Genomic DNA, 19,193 nt, shown 5'->3' with positions numbered 1-19,193 from the left:
CACTGCTCCCCCCCCCACCCCGCGCCCACCCCCGGCTCCCTATTAAGAAAGACTATGAAGAGTTATGCAGCCAAAACAATTTAGTAGTTCGTTATCCTTCCCCCCAACTATCTCAGTGCTCTACCCCCACTGTCCCCCCCTCTTTCCTGGTAGCTCACCCATGGCCTTATACCCATCGGCTCAGTGCTTCCTCTTACCCAGGCAGCCCTCCTGCTGAGATGAATGCCCCGTGTTTATCTGTAGTGAAAGCAAAATACAGGCCACTCCAAATTATCCTATTTCCTCCTGTCTTTAGTGCCGCCTTTTCTTCATGGAGCTATTGTGCCTGAGCCAAGGGGAGAGTGAGAACTGACCCGACAGGTTACCTCTGCTGGACCGACAGCAATTGTTTTTCCACAGACTGCGATACGAACGAACGGTGGACATTGCACTAGAGATCATCTCCATTTCCGTTCAATTCCCTCATCTTACAGATAAAAGGTGTGCTGACTCAGTCTATTGGCTTTTGGATATTCGTGGGCTTATCTTTATGGGAGTCAAACATAACAACAGTTATCCTCAAAGACTGTCTCATAATCAAAGTTGAAGAAATACTGTTCTAGGTATTCTTTTGTTTTTTAAAAAACTGTATCTTATTTGAAGAGGAAAACTCAAGTATTTTTGCAAAAGCTTTCTGTTGCAGAGCAACGGGACAGACTAAAGGTAGCTCACAAAATAAGGGAACATTTCTTACGTGTTATTTTTTTTTTCTCCAAATTCTTCTACAGAGGTCCAGACAGATGGGCTACGTTTCCTTTCTATTAACTGAGGAGACAGAGAAGACTTGAGGACTGAAGCTTGTCACCACTGTCCTGAATGTACTGAAATCCTAACAGCTTTAGCTGAAAAAATGTCCAAAGCAGGCAGTGAAAATAAATTTCAAATAGGACAAACTCCAAACTCTCTACGCTGGAATCCCAAGGCATGGAGGGAAAACTGGCTCGTTGGAGGAAAGCAGTTGAAGAGATAAGTGGAGTGATCTAGACCCTATTCCAGTCTGTTTGAAGTACCTGGGGATAGAATAACCCCTTTCCTTTATTCATCTACATAGGTCCATGAGCCATGAGAACGTGACTCCCCATGGGAAGCTCCTCAATGCAAGACATCTAAGGGCATCACGTAAATCCTTTCTCAGGGGTTGGGCGGGGGGAGGGGCGAAGCCTAAAGAATCTGAAATGGTGAGCCTATGTTTTAATTAAAGTTCTGAGAATAGCCTTGAAGAGGAGTTTCTGGCAGTGAGGACCAGCCCAAGAAGCAAGGGCCCTGGAATCAGGCAGACCTAGGTCTGAATTCTGGCTGTCACTTCCTGGTGAAGGGACTTAAGTAACGAACATCTCCGAGTCCTTTTAGCAGCATTTACCTCATAAGGCAACTTGAGGATTAAAGGAAAGAGCATGTGCAAAGCACCTAGCATAAGGCTGGGCACAGAGTGGGTGCCTAGCAGTGACGATGTGATAGTTGCACCAGGCGGTGAGCAGGAAGCCTGGGGATGCCCATAGGTGGCATGGCCAGGAACTCCAGAAGCATAGGGAAAAGGAGCTCCCTGCTCGAAAGGTCCTATTCCAGTGAGAAGCTGACTCCAAGGGACGACGCCCAAAAGGCCAGTTGTCATTCAGGTCCTACCTAGTGCCAGGGAATGCGGAATTGTATTACTCGCGAAGCTTCTGAAGTGGTTCTGTCACTTATTGACAGTGTGAACCTAGGCAAGTCACCCGATGTCTCTGAGTTTCAAGTTCCTCATCCCCAAAATGAGGATAATACTACCTGTGTCACAAGAGTTGCTGGAAAGACGAAAATGAAGTGCCGTGTGAGGGGCCACGTCCGGAGCACTTCCCACGTGCCAGGCTCTATTCTAAGAGTTTAAGACACATTGTCTTACTTGCAGCACAAGCGAAAGGTCTTAGCATAGTGCCGGAGCGCAGTAAATACCTAATAGAGGTCGGTATTAAAGAAATGATATGGGGCGGAGGAGCAACTACCATGCTTCCCAGAGAAAGAAGATGCCTTGGTATATACGTGGGAAGACTCAGATGCAGCTGGGAGAAGAAAAGTAATAGTTGGGTATGACTATGGCAAAGCTTTTGAACTACCACACACGGAAAATAATAAAAGTTACCCTAAATCACCCCAAAAGGACAGCCCTGAGTTGTTATCTTCATCCTTAACGTTTATGCCTTTCTGAATCTGAGAAGAAGCTGCCAGGATTTCCAGTACATACCAAAAAGCGATGACAATATCCTGAAGTGTGTCAACTTTTGTGGGCACACAGCTGTCTAAAAGGAAGCAGATGCCGGTTGACTGGGGGAGCGTTAGGGCGTGTCTGTGACTGGGGCTCGAGTTTGCCTTCAGAGGGTGGCCACACCTACCTCAATGATATTCTCAACAATAATTCAACAGGGGCAAGGCTTAGATTTTCCTTATTCTCCCTTAGAGCTTATGTTCTTGGCACAATACGGATGCGCCACAGACGAGCCAGCATGTGAATGTGCTCTATCCCGATAAGGTACAGCCTTTCTACATCGTAGAGTCCTTCAGCTTCTAAAATCATGGAGCTCGTACTGTTAGAACCAATGAAGTGAATTTTTTAAAATAAGCCACCAGTCTGGACCTGTGTAGGTGAATGAAGGAGAAGCACTTTAAAGTCAGGAAAAAAAAAAAAAACTATACTTAACATTTAGGATTATCAACCACTGTTGGTTTTCCATAATATATTTCATTCCTGATTTCATCTGAAAGAAACAGGATTATTACTACCATTCAAAAAGTGGTACCTTATTAATAAACTCTTGGCATGGCTTTGAGGTGGATTTCAGATTCAAAATAGACTTTACCACACCGCTAACGTGTTCACTCAGTGTTTATCAATAACTTAAGAGGCTTCATTCAAAAAACTTACTGAGATATAATTACCTGAAACCCAGGGGTGAATCAAGGCCTTGTAGGGTCTGAACCTCATCTACTTTGGGAAATCCTGCCTCATCAAAACATGCAAAATTATGCGTACAGGAATTGCGAGGGTCCCTCCCAAGACTTTGGAAGGGGCCTATGTAAGTGAGGAGACCTGAAGTTTAAGCTCCAGTCAGTTCAAGATAAATCCACCTCAGCTGGGGCCCAAAAGGTTTACAAACTTATTTAATGCTGGAGAAAATACTGTTTCAACTTATAAACACCCCAGTAATAAGTCACATAGGTAATAACGTGACTGAATTCACGGGATGGCATCTCCCCTGCGCACGCTCTCTTTCTCTCAGAATAAATAAATAAACGTTAAAAAGAAAAAAGAAAAGAAAAGTTTGGCCCCAAACAAGGAGCCCAACCTCCAATACACACTTACTGTACTGTGATAATGTTTTGGAAGTTAACTGTGAATTCGTTTTAGTAGTACAGCTCTATTCAAACCACATTGAAAGGGCGGGCCTACACCGGCCGACTCCATCTTGTTCTGTGTCCTTCACCTTGACCACACCTCCTCCCCTTGAGTAACCCCCCCCCAACTGCCTAACAGGACTCTTCCCCAGGACCCTTCCCCAGCCAATCAGCTGAGGCCGCAGCCATTACCTCACCAACTGCCACTAGGCACCAGTAAAACCTTTGTCCTTTTGAAACTGGCTCTCTCTCCCGGGTATCTCACAGCTTCGACAGTGCAGGTAGGGGATTGAGCTCGAGCTAGCTCCAATAAAGGCTCTTTTGCTTTTACACCGGACTCGGCTCCCTGGCGGTATTTGGGGATCACGAATTCTGGGCATAACACACATGGCATGAGTATTAATTTATTCTCAATACCAGCTAGCTCTGGTTCTTTAATTACCTTTCTCTGTCATGTAAGATTGATGAGGGAGCATGGGGCAAGTTGAGGGCAAAATACAAATTAGCACATGCCCCCGCCCCAGGTGGGATATGTGTCATTCTGGCTGCTGGAGGACAAAGGAAAGGAAAGAAAACAAATGGTTAACTGATAGAGATCTCAGTGGGGCAAGACAGGGGTTTCCATCAGTTTACAAATATCTTAGTAAATTACAAGAAAAAGGCCATCTTTTTCTCCTTTTTCCAGTATGAAAGATTCTTGGGGACAGTCCCTGTATATTCTTTGTACCCCCGGTACTTAGTACATTGTCGACATAGAGTGCGCGTGGCACGGATTGTTTTTCAATGAATTCATTCATTGTTATCAACGGATTCCACCCTATTTTGTCCTGTATTGCCTACATAACTATGAAATTCAGATTCTTAGAAGAGACTCTTGGTGTTATAAGATGCTTAGTAGAGGTGGTGACTTTTAAGACATTATATTGACACCACTAAAACCTCTTGGTGGAGAAACTCAATGAGCCCGTTCTCTGGCATGCTGGCAAAACAAAAAACTGACCCTCAGTATTCTTTCCCCAAGTTAGGCATCAGCAAATTAATGAGAGAGGAGGCCCCTGCTCTTGGGCACCCGCAGGAACTTACTCCAGCTCCAGACACACCGTAAACACTTTCATCTAACGGAAGATAAGCTGTGAAATCGGATTTCTGAACCACAAGACAGTGAGCCAGTCTTTTCCAGCGTCTGCTTTAGTGGAGGGTCTTCAACCTTGAGTCTCAACATCCCCCTCAGGCCACTGAACATGCCCAGTATGATTTGCTTTTTGACAGAGAAATCACAGAATGTCCCGGCTGAAAGGGAGTCACACACTTCTTAACTGAAGAGTGGTCAGGAAAGAAAGCACATGGAGAGCAGTGCCCTGTGGCAGGTGTTCAGGAGTTCTTGCTGCTTTCCTGATGGCTGAGGAAGCACCCACACCTTTTGCTGCCTGGAGAACTCTGTGCTAAACTTAGTTCTTCGCAGTTCTCTTTTGCACAGGAAACTTGCACGTGAGCCAGAATCAAAGTTAAATTCAGAAGTGGATTTCAAGGACCACGCACACCTTGGGGAAGCATCACTGTCACGAATTCCCATGATAATACTGACTTGGGTGTTACTTGCTTGGGGCCTTCACTGCCCACACAAAGCTGGGTACGAGGGAGGGCAGAGAGTGCCATTTAGGAGTTAAGACAAGTCTCTTGGCCTCTTTGTACCTTAGTTTCCTCATTTGAAAAAAAAAATGGATTTTAAGACCTACTTTCCAGAATTCATACTGGGTTTATTAACACACACCTAACCAATCACTGTATGATATTTTTACATGTAGTTTTTTTTGGTTTTTTTTTTTACATGTATTCATTTTCTGTTTCACTTACAGCTTGTGTAAAAACTGCATTCCATGCCAGGCCTGAAATGTTCCAAAGTTCAGTTTGGTGAGTAAATTGCAACCAAGATTTCTACACACACCAAAAAAAAAAAAAAAAAAAAAAAAAAAACCAAAACAAAACAAAACAACAACAAAAAAAAACAAGACACAAACGAAGAAGAAAAACAAGATATTTTCAGAATATTTATCCTTTGGCAGTGATTCTAATTTATAGATAACGAAACATAACCACAATACAATCTCCATACACTAAAGAAATCTCACTATGAAAGATGCTTGCCTTTTAAAAAAAATATTTGCATGAAAGATTTATACTTTCATGTTTATACATGTGGTGCATTAGATACAAATCAGTAAATGCTCAATAAATACTTGTGTTAAGTAAGTATTTTTTTCTAGAGAAGTAAGTTTATTTCTCTAGAAAAATGTTTCACAACTTTAGCACTGTTGAGATTTATGGTTGGATAATCTTTGTTATGGGGGGGGGGTGCTGCCCTGTGAACTGTAGGGTGTGACAGCAGCCCTGGCCTCCACCCACTAGATGCCAGCAGCACATCTACAGTCTGACAATCAAAAATGTCTCTAGACACTACCAAGTGTCACCTGGACGCAAAAGCACCCTGGCAGAGAACTGCTGCTCTAGAACGATTCACTCTGATCTCTATAATAACTCTCACACCAAACTTTGCCACAGACAAAAAAGATTTGCTACATAATTTTAGTAGCTTTCGACTAATAAAGTTTCATTCATTCAAAATGAATAACAAAGAGGTTTACAATTAAGTTTAATAAAAATTCCAAATACAATGAAATTATATTTGTAACTTACATAAACTGCAAAAAAGGTAGGGATTCAAATATACGTCTTTCAATAGATTGTATTTTATTGCAGGATAAATCTCTAGGAAAAGGAAAAGGAAAATATTGCCTCAATTAGCTCTAAGCTATCTAATTAGTAGGATGATAGTATTGAATAAGTAGCTTTTGGCTAAACTCTGAGTATTAGGAATTGTTATTTGAACCTTCCAGAGCCCCTAACCCTGCCCTCACCTTTCTTAAGAGTCTCACCTTTGTGATCTTCATACATAAAACATACAACTATAGATCTTGATAGATCTTGGAAGTAATCTTTCCTGAGAGCAGAAGAATTGATTAAATGACTTTCTGTGGCCTCATCAATTTCTAAATTATGAGCTCAAAGTTGTGATCTCCACATATAATTTCTAATATTAAAAGGGATATTCTCACATTAGCACACCTTCCTGGTTTAGTTGTATTTCTCGACACCAAGTCAATACCAGAAGAGATAAAAGATACCTTTTCATTTAACTTGAAAAGAAGTTACTCCTCTAATCAATACCTAACTTTGAACGAACTCAGAATTATATTATCATATTAATAGAAATTTATTTTTGGTTGTACATTGCCTAAACGCTCTATGAATTTATCAACTGCTTCAGTTGCAAGTGGGGCCAACAAAAAAACAACATGGTACTGGATTTTTATTTGGAAACACCCATTCTTGATTATAGTTGACCCTCTTATTTCCATTGATTTCAGCCGAGTCCCTCACTTTCCACCTACATGGGTACCACCATCTTCTGACTGGCATTGTCATCTCTGGTCTCTCCCATTCTAATCTATACTGCACACAGTCACCAGATTAATTCTCCAGGAGTGGTTCTCAAATATCAGAGTCACTTGGGAACTTACTCAAGATGCAAATTCTCAGCTCTACTCCGGACTGAGTGAATCAGGAACTGTGGAGGTGGAACCTGTGTCCTGACAAGGCCTCCAAGTGACCCTGGTGCAGTCTAAAGTTTGTCCTAGAGCACTGCTGTGATAACACGGTAGCTTGGCATATTATCCAAGGCCTTCAAAATCCTAAATCTGGCTCTAGTTTCCTACTCTACAGATACCAAAGAAATTTCTCCTGCATTTTGCCTTTCACTCACTCTATTTTGCAAGCATATTCTTCCCAAGATGTCTATCCGATGACACGTCATAGCCATTCAAGGTTCTGTTCAAACAGCATTTCTCTAGTAACTTCCCTGATCCAACTTGAAGTCTTCCCCCCTCTTCTATGTTCCAAAAACAACTTATACTTCTCATTGCCCAAATCCATTTCTTCCCCTCCCCCTCTCCTCCTCCTCCTTCTTCTCCTTCTTTGAATTTTTTAAAGTAGACTCCACGCCCAACCTGGGGCTTGAACTCACGACCCTGAGATCAAGAGTCGCATGCTCTACTGACTCAGCCGGTCAGGTGCCCCAATTTCTTCTTAATATAGTTATTCTGGCATTCCATTTCCTCTGGGCATAAACTCCATGAAAGTATGGACTAGTCTTGCTCATCTGCGTTGTCTACTGTGTTTAAAACTGATGCATGGACAAAGAACAAACTCAAATATTTATAAAATAAATTAACAGCTGGGTAGTGAGTAGAAGGAGCAAAATGACTGAAAAGAAATGTGGTTTTATGACTTTGTGGCTCCCGCTTCTGCACTCTGTCAGTGCTTCATCATCCATTTAGTGCTTATGCGTTATGGTTTAAGCTTCTGTTTATTTTCCCTGTGAAATCATGAGTTCCTACAAGGGTGGGAAGCCTGTCTTAACCATCTGCGTGCCTATGGTACTGGGCATAGGGCCTGTCACATTCTTTTTTAGGTTTTGATTCACATTTTTTTTTGAATGAATGAATGAGAACACTTCACCTAACATGAAATAATTGGCTTACAAAGTACCTCATAGTAGAAATAATGAAAGGCCCAATCCATTGCGCAGTTTGTCTCTTTTGTTTTTCTCCAAACTGTGTTTGTAACGTTTGGAGCCCAGATGGCAGAGGTAGCCAAGAAGACCAATACAAAGTGGTTGTCCCCTAAGACTTGGAAGGTTTGATAATTTGAAGGACTATTTTTAGTGTCATATGAGATTCCTTTTACTCACTACCCTTAAGCCTTCTACATTTGCAAGAAGAATCTATTTTCTAAAGCACATCATTAATAAGGATTAATGAGGGGCGCCTGGATGGCTTAGTCGATTGAGCATCTGACTTCGTTCGGTTCAGGTCATGATCTCACTGTTCATGAATTCGAGCCCCGCATCGGGTTCTGGGCCAACAGCTCAGAGACTGAAGCCCGCTTCGGATTCTGTGTCTCCCTCTCTCTCTGAGCCTACCCTGCTCATACTCTGTCTCTCTCATACTCTGTCTCTCTCTCTCTCTCTCTCTCTCAAAAATAAATAAACATTAAAAAATTTTTAAAAAAAGGATTAATGAAATACACAGCTTTGGATGGCATGGGCAAAGAATAAACACTGAACCTCCATAGCAAAGAACATTAGTATCTCTGTATGTCTAATGTACAGAGATATATGCAAACATTTCTTCCTTGACAATGAGGCTGGAGAGATGTTTATTCTGTAATTAGCGAAGTTAGAGGCATTTCTGATGTTTGTTTAGTGTAAACATTTCTAACTATACCACTTAACCATCATTATATTTTTAAAGATTTCATTTTTTTTAAGTAATCTCTATACCTAACATGGGGCTCTAACCTACAACCTCGAGATCAAGAGTTGCAGACTCTAATGACTGAGACAGCCACGTGCCCTTTAGCCATCTTTTTTTTAATGTTTATTTATTTTTGAGAGAGACAGAGACAGAGCATGAGTGGGGGAGGGGCAGAGAGAGAGGGAGACAGAATCTGAAACAGGCTCCGGGCTCTGAGCTGTCAGCACAGAGCCCGACACGGGGCTCGAACCCACAAACTGTGAGATCACGACCTGAGTCAAAGTCAGACACCCAACCAACTGAGCCACCCAGGAGCCCCAACCCCTTAACCATCATTTTAAACATCTATTTTTATGGTGGCATAAGCATTTCCACACCGATCACAGGAATCTGCTCCTGAAGCCAAGAGCACACTGTATGTTAGCTAACTTAACAATAAATTACATAAAAAATAATAATAAAAAAATAAACTAATAAAATTTCCCACACTGAAATCCCTAATCTGTTCTCTTGATAATTTAATATGTACTTGGTAATACTGCTTACATAATTCACCTGCTTAAATATTTCATATTTAAATATTTCATTTAGATTAAATTATTTAAAAATTCTGGGTTAATGGCATTCAAATTAATGTAAGTGTTCTATATTTTCTTGTCTTGTAGGTGACAATTTGAGGTTAACTTCAATTCCTCTCATTTTACTAAGCCAACTTTTTCAAACCTTTTCTGTAAAGGCCACACAGTAAATATTTTAGGCTTTGCAGGCCATATACGGTCTCTGTCACATATTCTCTGTTTCTCTCTCTTCTTTTCTCTTTTACAGCCCTTTAAGAACATGAAAATCATTCTGAACTCATAGGTTGTATCAAGACAGACCATACACAGGATTTGATCCATGGGCCATAAATAATAAATATAAATAAAGGCAGATGGTATATGAACACTTACATAACAAGGTTCATATGGGTGTCCATAATTGCTCAGACCTCATTACCCCTTTTCCTCTACAACTGAAGGGCTTTTTCCTAGATCTTGTCTATAAAATTAAAAAGTTGAAAACGCATAGGAGGTATTTAATGCTAGAGATGGGCTGGGTCCCCACAGACTTACAGAGTTATACAATTTAATAGAGAGAGTTACAGAATTCTACTGTTAGAAGAAATTGTTGCAATTATCTAATTTGAACCCTGTATTTTTTAATAAATAATATAACTAAAAACTCATAATAAATGATGAACTGATTAACTTACAAATACTGGAGGGATAGCAGGCCTTCAAATGTGTCTTTACGTAATTCGGTCAGATAATTTTCACTGAGAATTCTGCAAAATGAAAAGGTCATTTCTGGGTCAAAATGCAAAATAACTACAACTATTTGCTACACAGGACCGCTAGATGTGAGAGAAACCTGGGTAATGGTGCCACCAAATACACTAATTCTTATTTAATGTAGGGATGGCGACCTCTGCTGTTTGATTCAAATATTTTCTTCTCACATACTCCTTTGTCTCTCTCTCTCTCTCTCTCTCTCTCTCTCTCTCTCTCTCTCTCTCACACACACACACACACACACACACACACACACACACACACCCCTATCCACTCTTCACACCAAAATGTACATTTAATGCCTACTCTCTGGATCACAAAATCTCTGTTAGAATCCAGCCCTGAGTGGCAAAAACATGGACAGAACTGCCACTTCCTCCTCTCTTTTCCCAAATTTTATTGTGGAAGCCCTATTTATAACCATATCAGTGCTACGAGTAAAGCCATCTAATTTTTTTCCCCAACCAAAAAGTATCTGTGAGAACTAAAAATGTGCATAAAATGCACATAACATAAATGCTCAGTTTAATATGTATAGAGTAAATACCCGTGTAACGCTATTTGTTCTTTCTACTGTTGGTGGATACTAGATTTTTCTAATTTTTAGTTATTATAAACAGTGCTGCTTTGAACATTTTTCTGTTTATATCCTAGTACACATTTGCCTAAGTTTCTCCAGGATTTAACAGGGGTACAAAATTGCCTTCCTAAGAGGTTGTGCTATTTCAAGCTGGCAGATTGAAACATGCCAGGTCTCTACCAAACTCCAAACTCCACCAAAGTCCCTAAGAATGATTAGAAAAGATACAATTAGAAAATCCACAACCTTAGCTCAAAGCCAAGGGAGTAGCTCTACAAACACTCCCCACCAGAAATGCCTTGGAGCCACCTACAGGGTGATTAGCTGGGATACTGCAGTAGGACCAAGGACAGCACATCAACCCCACATCCTTCCTCCTGGGATCTGGCAGCAAAGGGTGTTTTCTTCCAGGCAGGAGCCATTGGTGTTAGAAGGGGGCAGGGTCCCAGAACCCTGGAGGAAGGGTCTACACTCTGACTAGCCATTAGAAGTCACCTCCCACCTCTTCTTTAACTCTCAGGGGGACCTGTCACCAATAACAAGCCCCGTGGTTCATTTCACCTCTTCCTTAGGACCAGAAAACAGAAGCAAGTCAAATCTCAACTACAAAGATAAATTGCACTCAGGAATGACCATGTGGAGTGAGAAAGCCAATTCCATTCAGGACAGAAAATAAAAAACAAATATAACAGCTTATAGTCAATGACACAGTTAACAGAGAAAACACAAAAGGATTTGAGAATACCAACATTAATGGGGCACCTGCGTGGCTCAGTCGGTTAAGCATCCGACTTCGGCTCAGGTTGCAGTCCATGGGTTCAAGCCCTGCACTGGGCTCTGTGCTGAAGCTCAGAGCCTGGAGCCTGCTTCAGATTCTGTATCTCCCTCTCTCTCTGCCCCTCCCCAACTTGCACTCTGTCTCTCACTCTCTCTCTCTCTCTCTCAAAAATAAACACTATAAAAAATTTAGAATAGCATCATTAATATATCCTCAGATAGAGGTAAACAGTACATCTAATAAAAAGAACCAACTCAAGATTATATGAATGAAAAGTATTATCATTAGTAAAAAACTCAGTCTATGAGCAGCAGAAATGGTCGTTGAATAAATTAGAAAACTTGAGGGGCGCCTGGGTGGCTCAGTCGGTTAAGCGGCCGACTTCAGCTCAGGTCATGATCTCGCGGTCCGTGAGTTCGAGCCCTGCGTCGGGCTCTGTGCCGACAGCTCAGAGCCTGGAGCCTGTTTCAGATTCTGTGTCTCCCTCTCTCTGACCCTCCCCCGTTCATGCTCTGTCTCTCTCTGTTTCAAAAATAAATAAACGTTAAAAAAAAATTAACACAGAATTGCAATCGGTAGAGGTTGAGTTGGGATATGGAAGGGGAAACACCTTTCCTCAGAGCTACTGACTTCAAAGTTCTGGACCAAGAAGGACCTTAGAATGCAGTTAGTTTTTGTTTTTTTTTTTTTTTTTTTTTGTATTCATATTTGGAGAGAATATACTCACAGTTTCTCAGCCCAACGGTATCCCTTCCATACATTTTCATCAATGTATTGGAAATTTCTGTGAAGAAACACAGTTCAGATCCTTGAACAGGTAGGAAAGGAATGAACGGAATAAATAAGAGAATCACTGGCAACCTTGTGGGGAATATTCAAATGCAGTAAATGCCAACTTTCTACTTTCCGCAGCTATCAGCATCCCAGGTGGTGCAATTAATAAAGAGCTAGCGTGGGGCCACTGGCACAAACAAGGCAGCTCCTTAGAACCTGAACGTCCTATTTGTTCCATTCCTTGGGTAGATAACGCCTGTTCATTACTCTGGAGGTAAGTATTATTTTCCCCCAAATCACTTATGTGCCTAAAATGGTTCCTTCCACAAATCAATGAGAAAATAATAATCCAACGAAAAAAATGGTAAAAAATTTACCATTATCAGCAAACAAATGTAAAGAAGCCCTCTACTGAAACCTCTCTAGGTGTTAGAAGGATAAGGGAAATTAGAAATTAGAATAACTAACATGGAAAGATTTCTTAGACATATTGCATAGGGAAAAGCAACAAATCACTGGGCAAGGAATTAAAAAGTATCCCCTCATTAGGAAATTAGGAAAAAATGCAAAGGAAAGAGATGGGAAGGAAGGACACACATCAAAAAGGTGACAGGAGTTATCTTATGAGTGGTAGGGAGGGTGGGGTGGGATTTTCACGTTTTATCCTCTATACCTGTGACATTAAAAACAAAAAAAAGTATCCATGATAACTCATGTATCCATGAATTACACATGTTTAAAAGAAGCTATTAAATGCCTGAGGTTCAGTTTCAACCGCTAACCCTGCGTATGACTTTGAACCTTTACCTGTAGTTTTGTCCTCTTCCCTCAACAACAGCTTACCTGGTCAGTTTATATACACATTTTTTTCAGGGGAGTCAGGAATAAATTCAAAACAGATACCCATCTGCCCCTGTGCCTGGTGGACATTTCCAGTCAACCTGAAGCCTTCTGGTTGCTCCTATGTTCCCTGGTAAAAGATGCCTCAACTTCCATCATTCTCCTTTTCTGGGACAGAAGTTTCAGAGTAATATCTGAGTTTTCTCTTTCCCGTGCACACCCCACCCGCGACTGTCATCAGTTAGTCTATCTTGTCACTTCCTCCTTTGCAGTGCTCTCAAGGCTTTTCTTTCTACTCTTTTCAGCAACTCTGATTCGGCCCCTTGTTACTTTACCCCTAGGTTTTGTTAGAACATTCTATCTGGTCTCGCTGGATCAAGCTCTCCTCTCCAGATCGCCCTATATGGGGAACTGAAAATAATCCTCGTTTCAATGGTCTGTATCTCATGCTTGAAAACTTTCAATGGCCCTCTGTAACTCAGAATGTAACGTTCAAACCTCTCTAGCTGATAGTCAAGGTTTCTCGTAATTGGATCTTTAACTGCTTAACCTAATTCTTTTTTTTTTTTTAATGTTTATTTATTTTTGAGACAGAGAGAGACAGAGCATGAATGGGGGAGGGGCAGAGAGAGAGGGAGACACAGAATCGGAAGCAGGCTCCAGGCTCTGAGCCGTCAGCCCAGAGCCTGACGTGGGGCTCGAACTCACGAACTGTGAGATCGTGACCTGGGCTGAAGTCGGACGCTCAACCGACTGAGCCACCCAGGCACCCCTAACCTAATTCTTAATTCCTGATCATTCCTGCAGCCATGCCTTTGCCTAGACTTATACCCATTTTTTTCTCTATTTAACACATCAGAGCCACTCTTTAAGTCTCAGCTAAAGTGTTAGCTTATCCATGCAGCTCTCCCTGACCTCCATACTCCACTGAGTACAGAGTCTGCTGAATTCCAACACCCATGGTACCTCTTTTAGTACTTAATTACATGCCACCTCCCTTTTTATGACCATTTCCTTTCTTCCCACCTGTCATTTCATGTTCTGAAGACGATTTCATCCTAGTGTGGCGCCCATCGTACTTACTCTTGGGTTGGGCCCAAACCGAGTACTGTATGTGGAAGGCCGGGGGTCAAAGATGAGGTCTGGGGAATCAAAATAATAACAGCTAACACTCATATTTTGCCAGGCACTGATCCAAGTGCTTCATATGTATTACCTCATCTAGATCTCACAATAATCCCATGAGATGGTAGCTATCATAATTTCCATTTCACAGAAAAGGAAACTGAGTCACAAAGCTAATAGATGACAGACCTCGGCCCAAACGCAGGCAATCTAGTTCCAGAATCTCTACTCTTCACTACTCTGTTGTATCCTATTATAGAGGATGGAGCAAAAATGGGAGAGTAGAGGTTAAGGAATGAAATAATGGGGCTAAAAATTGGATAAGGAAAAAGAATAAGGACAATTACAAGTAAAAGATTGGAGAAGGGCGAACAGTAGTAAAAAGGAAAATGAAGATAAGGGATAGTTGACAAAGAAAAGGTAAAAACAGAAAGTCAGTCAACGTGGTTGGGGAGATGAGGAAGGCCCAGGACGACATTGAGGAAGAGACGGCCATGTCAAGCAGGAGGCAGAGAACGAACAAGTAAAGGCGATTCTTACAAGATGGTGAAGGTGCCGTTGTAGGTGTCGGGCTCCGGCTCGGGCACTCTGCGGAGCCTCTGCTGTAGGCTGAGACCAACACACGACAGTGTCTCATCTTTGCAGGTACAGCGCTCACATATTTTGAGGTCTGTGGCGGCATTCTGTTCTGGTTGCCAAGTTAAAGTTGTGTATGCCTTTTCTGAGGTATAGTTTACAAAATGCACCACAGAATGTTGAGTTGTTGGAGGAAAACCTGTCTCAAATGACTCTGGTTGCTGACTTACAGGAATTTCTAGGTCCATAGGTGGAACCGTGACTTCAGTCAGGTTTCGATGTTGACTCTGAACCTGTTCTGGATGTGCAAGTGTCACCTCAAGGTCCTTTGGGGGAGGAGCTGTAGTCTTCTTCAGGGTTGTCAAATGTTCAGCCTCTGTAATAGGTTCTGGAGTTATAGTAAGCTCCACATGACGAAATGGGATGATGGGTGATGCTGGATGCTGACCTTGATCCTTACTTGGAGTTGGAACTGTCACTTCCTGCTCGAATGGATATTGAACTACAACCTCCTTAGGTGGCTCTGGAGGCTGAGTTGGGGTGTCTCGCATGGTTGGAGAAGGTTCAGTCTCCACACTGGATCCTGCAGTTACAGTAAGTTCCAGGTCCATAGGTGGAACTGTGACTTCAGTCAGGTTTGGATGCTGACTCTGAACCTGCTCTGGATGTGCTAGTGTCACCTCACGGTCCTTTGGAGGAGGAGCTGTAGTCTCCTTCATGGGTGTAGAATGTTCAGCCTCTGTAGTAGGTTCTGGAGTTATGGTAAGCCCCAAGTCCACATGATGAGCTGTGACACTGGGCAATGTTGGTTGCTGACCTTGATCCTTACTTGGAGTAGGAACTGTCACTTCCTGTTGGGATGGATACGGAACAACCTCCTTAGGTGGCTCTGGAGGCTGGGTTGGGGTCTCTTGCATGGTTAGAGAAGGTTCAGTCTCCGTAGTGGATTCTGGAGTTATGGGAAGCCCTGGGTCCAAAGGTTTAACTGTGACTTTAGTTAAGGTTGGATGCTGAATGTGCTCTGAATGTGGAAATGTCACCTCAAGGTCCTCTGGAGGAGCGGTAGTCTGCTGCAGGGCTGAGGGATGTTTAACATCCGTAGTGGGTTCTGTAGTTACGGTAAGCACCAAGTCCAAAGGCTGAACTGTTACATTCGGCAACCACAGACGCTGAGCTTGATCCTGATCTGGTGTTGGAACTGCTGCCTCTTGATATACTGGAGGTTGAGCTACAAGTTCCTTAGGCGGCTCTGGAGGCTGGTCTGGGGTCTGTTGAGTTTTGGCCTTATTCAAGGTTGAAGGCTGAACCTGAACCTGCTCTAGATGTGCAAATGTTACTCAAGGTCCTTTGGAGGAGCTGTAGTTTTCTTCAGGGCTGTAGAAGCTTTAACCTCCATAGTGGGTTCTGGAGTTATGGTAAGCTCTAGGTCCAAAGGCTGAACTGTTACATTAGGTGACAATGGATGACGAGCTTGCAGACCTGGAGTTGGAACTGTCACCTCCCGAAACAGTGGAGGCTGAACCACAACCTCCTTAGGTGGCCCTGAAGGGTGACCTGGGATCTCTTGCGTGGTTGAAGTTTCAACCTCTGTAGTGGGTTCTGGAGTTATGGTCAGTTCTGGGTCTAAAGGCTGAACTCTGGCTTCAGTCAAATTTGGATGCTGAGCCTGGACCTGCTCTGGATGTGGAGGTGTCACCGCAGTGTCCTCTGGAGGAGCTATAGTCTGCTGCATGATTGTAGAATGCTCAGCCTCCACAGTAGGTTCTGGAGTTGCAGTAAGCTCCAGGTCAGCAGGCTGAATAGTAACATTGGGCAAGTTTGGATGCTGAGCTTGCTCTTGTCCTAGAGGTGGAACTGTCACCTCATTACGGACTGGAGGTTGTGCTACAACCTCCTCGGGTGGCTCTGGAGGCTGAACGGGGGCCTCCTGCTGGGCTGGAGGAGTTTCTGCCTCCTTAGAGGGCTCCGGAGGTTGAGTTGGAGACTGCTGAAGAATTGGAGATGGTTCTACCTTCTCAGGGGCCTCTGAAGGCTGAGCTTGTACCTCCTGTTGTGTTAGAGAAGGTTCTATCTCCTTAAGTGGCTCGAGAGGTAGAGATAGGGTTTCCTGCTGGACTGGAGATGGTTCCACCTTCTCAGGAGGCTCTGAAGGCTGAGGTGGGGCCTCCTGCTGTGTGGAAGGTTCTACCTCCTTAGGGGGCTCAGGGGATACAACTGGGGCTTCCTGCTGAGTTGGAAAAGTTTCTGCCTCATTACCGGGCTCTGAAGGCTGAACTGGGGCCTCCTGAGGTGTGGGAGAAGGTTCCACCTCCTTAGGGGGCTCAGGGGATATAGCTGGGGACTCCTGGAGGACTGGAAACTGAGCTGGGGCCACCTGCTGGGTTGGAGACTCTGCCTCATTAGGGGGCTCTGAAGGCTGAGCTGGGGCCTCCTGCAGTGTGGGAGAAGGTTCTACCTCCTTAGGGGGCTCAGGAGATACAGCTGGGGCCTGCTGGGGGACAGGAGACTGAACCAGGGCCTCCTGCGGGGTTGGAGAAGATTCTGCCTCATTAGGGGGCTCTGAAGGCTGAGCTGGGACTTCCTGCTGAACTGGAGATGGTTCTACCTATCAGGAGGCTCTGAAAGCTGAGCTGGGGCCTCCTGTGGTGTGGGAGAAGGTTCTACCTCCTTAGGGGGCTCAGGAGATACAGCTGGGGCCAGCTGGGGGACTACAGACTGAGCTGGGGCCTCCTGTTGGCCTGAAGCAGGTTCCACAGCCTTACGGGGGTCTGGAGTCTGAGCTAGGACCTCTTGTTGGCCTGGAGAAGACTCATCTTCAGGGGACTCTGGAGACTGGGAAAGACGCTTGGACTGAGCTGGAGAAAATTCAACTTGCTCAGGGGGAATAGGAGATTGAGCAGGGACATCCTGCTGCACTGGAAGATGTTCAACCTCCTTAGTTGCCTGGGGACTTATGAAAATCCTCAGATCCACAGGTTTAACTGTGATATTAGGCAACACTGGATGCTGAGCTTCACCTGGACCTGGAGGTGAGAATGTCACCTCATGCTGTACTGGAGACTGAGCTACAACATCTGTAGAGGACCCTGGAGGCTGAGCTGGATGCTCATACTGAACTGGAAAAGACTCGACCCCCTCATTGGGCTTTGGTTGCTGAGCTGGGACCTCTTGCTGGATTGGAGAAGGTTCTCTACTTGCAACAGGCACTTGAGGCAGAGCTGAGCTCTCCTGCTGGCTTGGAGAAAGTTCAATTTCCTCAGGAAAATCTTCGGGTGGAGTTGAGACTTCGTGCTGGACTGGAGAAGATTCAACATTTTCAGGGGGCGCTGGATGCTGATGTGGGACCTCCTGCTGGGTTGGAGAAGGTTCAACTTCGCCAGGATATTCTGGATACTGAACTGGGGTCTCCTGCTGTGTTGGAAGTTTCTCCTGTGTGGTAGATTCTGGAGATTGCGTTGGAGTCTCCTGTTGAACTGGCAAAGATTCAACCTCAGGGGACTGTGGAGGCAGAGTTGGGGCTTCATGCTGGGTTTCAAAAGGTTCCACATTAAGAGGCACTGAGGGCTGAGCTCTAGTCTCGTGCTGAACTGGAGAAGGTCCCACCTCTGTAGTGGGTTCTGCAGTCATGGTAAGCTGCACATCTGGAGGTTTCAAACTGACATTGGGCAGGTTTAAATGTTGATCACGGTAGTGACCTGGAGGTGAAACTGTCATCTTATGATGCCATAGAGGTTGAGCTGGGTGCTCCTGCTGGGTTGGAGAAGGTTCCACCTCCCTGGAAGGCCGCTCTGGAGGCTGAGCTGGTTGCTCTTGCAGGGTTGCAGAAGATTCTATCTCCCCTGGAGACTGAGCTGGAGTCTCCTGCTGGGTTGAAGATTCTGCCTCATTAAGGAGCTCTGCAAGCTGAGCTGAGACCTCCTCCTGGGTTGGAGAAAGTTCAGCTTCTCCAAAAGGGTCTGGAAGCTGAGCTGGGGGTTCCTGTTTGCTTAGAGAAGGCTTAGCTTCCTCACGAGGCACTGAAGGCTGAGCTGGGGTCTCCTGCTGCCTTAGAGAAGGATCAATCACCCCAGGAGGCTCGGAATGCTGACCTGGGGTCTCCCGCTCACTTGAAGGCTCAACCTCCTCTGGAGGCTTACCCGAGGTCTCTTGCTGGGTTAGAGAAAGTTCTGCTTCCTCAGTATGTTCAAGAGGCTGAGGTGGGGCCTCTTGCTGGGCTATAGAAGGTGCAACACCTTTCTCAGGCCCTGGAGTTGTGGTAAGTTCCACATCTAAAGGCTTACCTGTAACCCTGGGAAACATTAAATAATCCCAACCTGGCATTGGAACCACCTCTGGGAGCCTTTGATGCTGGGTTAGCTGGTCATTCAGATCCTCATCTGAATGGGGGTAGTCCTCCAACGGAATGTGTGTTC

General features: G+C 44.0%; 3 protein-coding genes and 1 long non-coding RNA gene across 10 annotated transcripts in view; 1 reads left to right on the top strand and 3 right to left on the bottom strand.

The window, feature by feature from the left end:
- The window catches only part of LOC147571440 (leucine-rich repeat-containing protein 37A2-like), a 62,452-nt gene that overhangs the window by 22,928 nt on the left and 20,331 nt on the right, over positions 1-19,193 (bottom strand). The window contains exons 1-4 of one of the 7 annotated variants that reach the window (XM_086696408.1): positions 12,194-12,240; positions 10,030-10,101; positions 6,100-6,171; positions 5,260-5,291 (exon numbers count right to left, since the gene is read on the bottom strand). In XM_086696408.1, the coding sequence (XP_086552534.1) occupies positions 5,260-5,279 (20 nt within the window). In that variant the 5' untranslated portion in view covers positions 5,280-5,291; positions 6,100-6,171; positions 10,030-10,101; positions 12,194-12,240. Of the gene's footprint in view, positions 1-5,259; positions 5,341-6,099; positions 6,172-10,029; positions 10,316-12,193; positions 12,241-19,193 lie in introns of those variants that run through there. The other 6 variants (XM_086696409.1, XM_086696410.1, XM_086696404.1 and 3 more) reach the window with 6 other exon arrangements.
- On the top strand, positions 303-2,172 carry LOC147571443 (uncharacterized). The gene is made up of 2 exons (XR_015247401.1): positions 303-480; positions 768-2,172. It is a non-coding gene; the product is annotated as an uncharacterized LOC147571443 (long non-coding RNA).
- Positions 13,487-16,052, bottom strand: LOC147571442 (leucine-rich repeat-containing protein 37A2-like). Its single transcript, XM_086696401.1, has 3 exons — positions 14,746-16,052; positions 13,858-14,222; positions 13,487-13,630 (listed from the first exon to the last, which is right to left on the bottom strand). The coding sequence occupies exons 1-2, from the start codon at positions 15,696-15,698 to the stop codon at positions 14,210-14,212; spliced, it is 966 nt and encodes a 321-aa protein (XP_086552527.1). The 5' UTR covers positions 15,699-16,052; the 3' UTR covers positions 13,487-13,630; positions 13,858-14,209.
- On the bottom strand, positions 16,100-19,175 carry LOC147571441 (uncharacterized). Its single transcript, XM_086696402.1, has 2 exons — positions 17,502-19,175; positions 16,100-16,938 (listed from the first exon to the last, which is right to left on the bottom strand). Exons 1-2 carry the CDS (start codon positions 19,099-19,101, stop codon positions 16,115-16,117), a joined length of 2,424 nt encoding a protein of 807 aa, XP_086552528.1. The 5' UTR covers positions 19,102-19,175; the 3' UTR covers positions 16,100-16,114.

This window comes from Puma concolor, unplaced genomic scaffold (assembly GCF_028749965.1).
Source record: "Puma concolor isolate L17-30 unplaced genomic scaffold, mPumCon1.1.hap2 unalloc_scaffold_27, whole genome shotgun sequence".
In the NCBI taxonomy this organism is placed as follows: Eukaryota; Metazoa; Chordata; class Mammalia; order Carnivora; family Felidae; genus Puma; species Puma concolor.
Note: the sequence above shows the minus strand (reverse complement) of the source record. Positions and strands in the feature narration are given on the sequence as shown.

What these genes read in the sequence shown, in the direction of transcription:
- LOC147571441 (XM_086696402.1), bottom strand. Translation starts at nt 19,101, where the DNA reads ATGCCAGGTTGGGATTATTTAATGTTTCCCAGGGTTACAGGTAAGCCT. An exon ending in AGGCCAACAGGAGGCCCCAG is followed by an intron (nt 16,939 to 17,501) that starts CTCAGTCTGTAG and finishes AGGAGGCCCCAC; the next exon opens with CTCAGCCTTCAGAGCCTCCT.
- LOC147571442 (XM_086696401.1), bottom strand. Translation starts at nt 15,698, where the DNA reads ATGCAAGAGACCCCAACCCAGCCTCCAGAGCCACCTAAGGAGGTTGTT.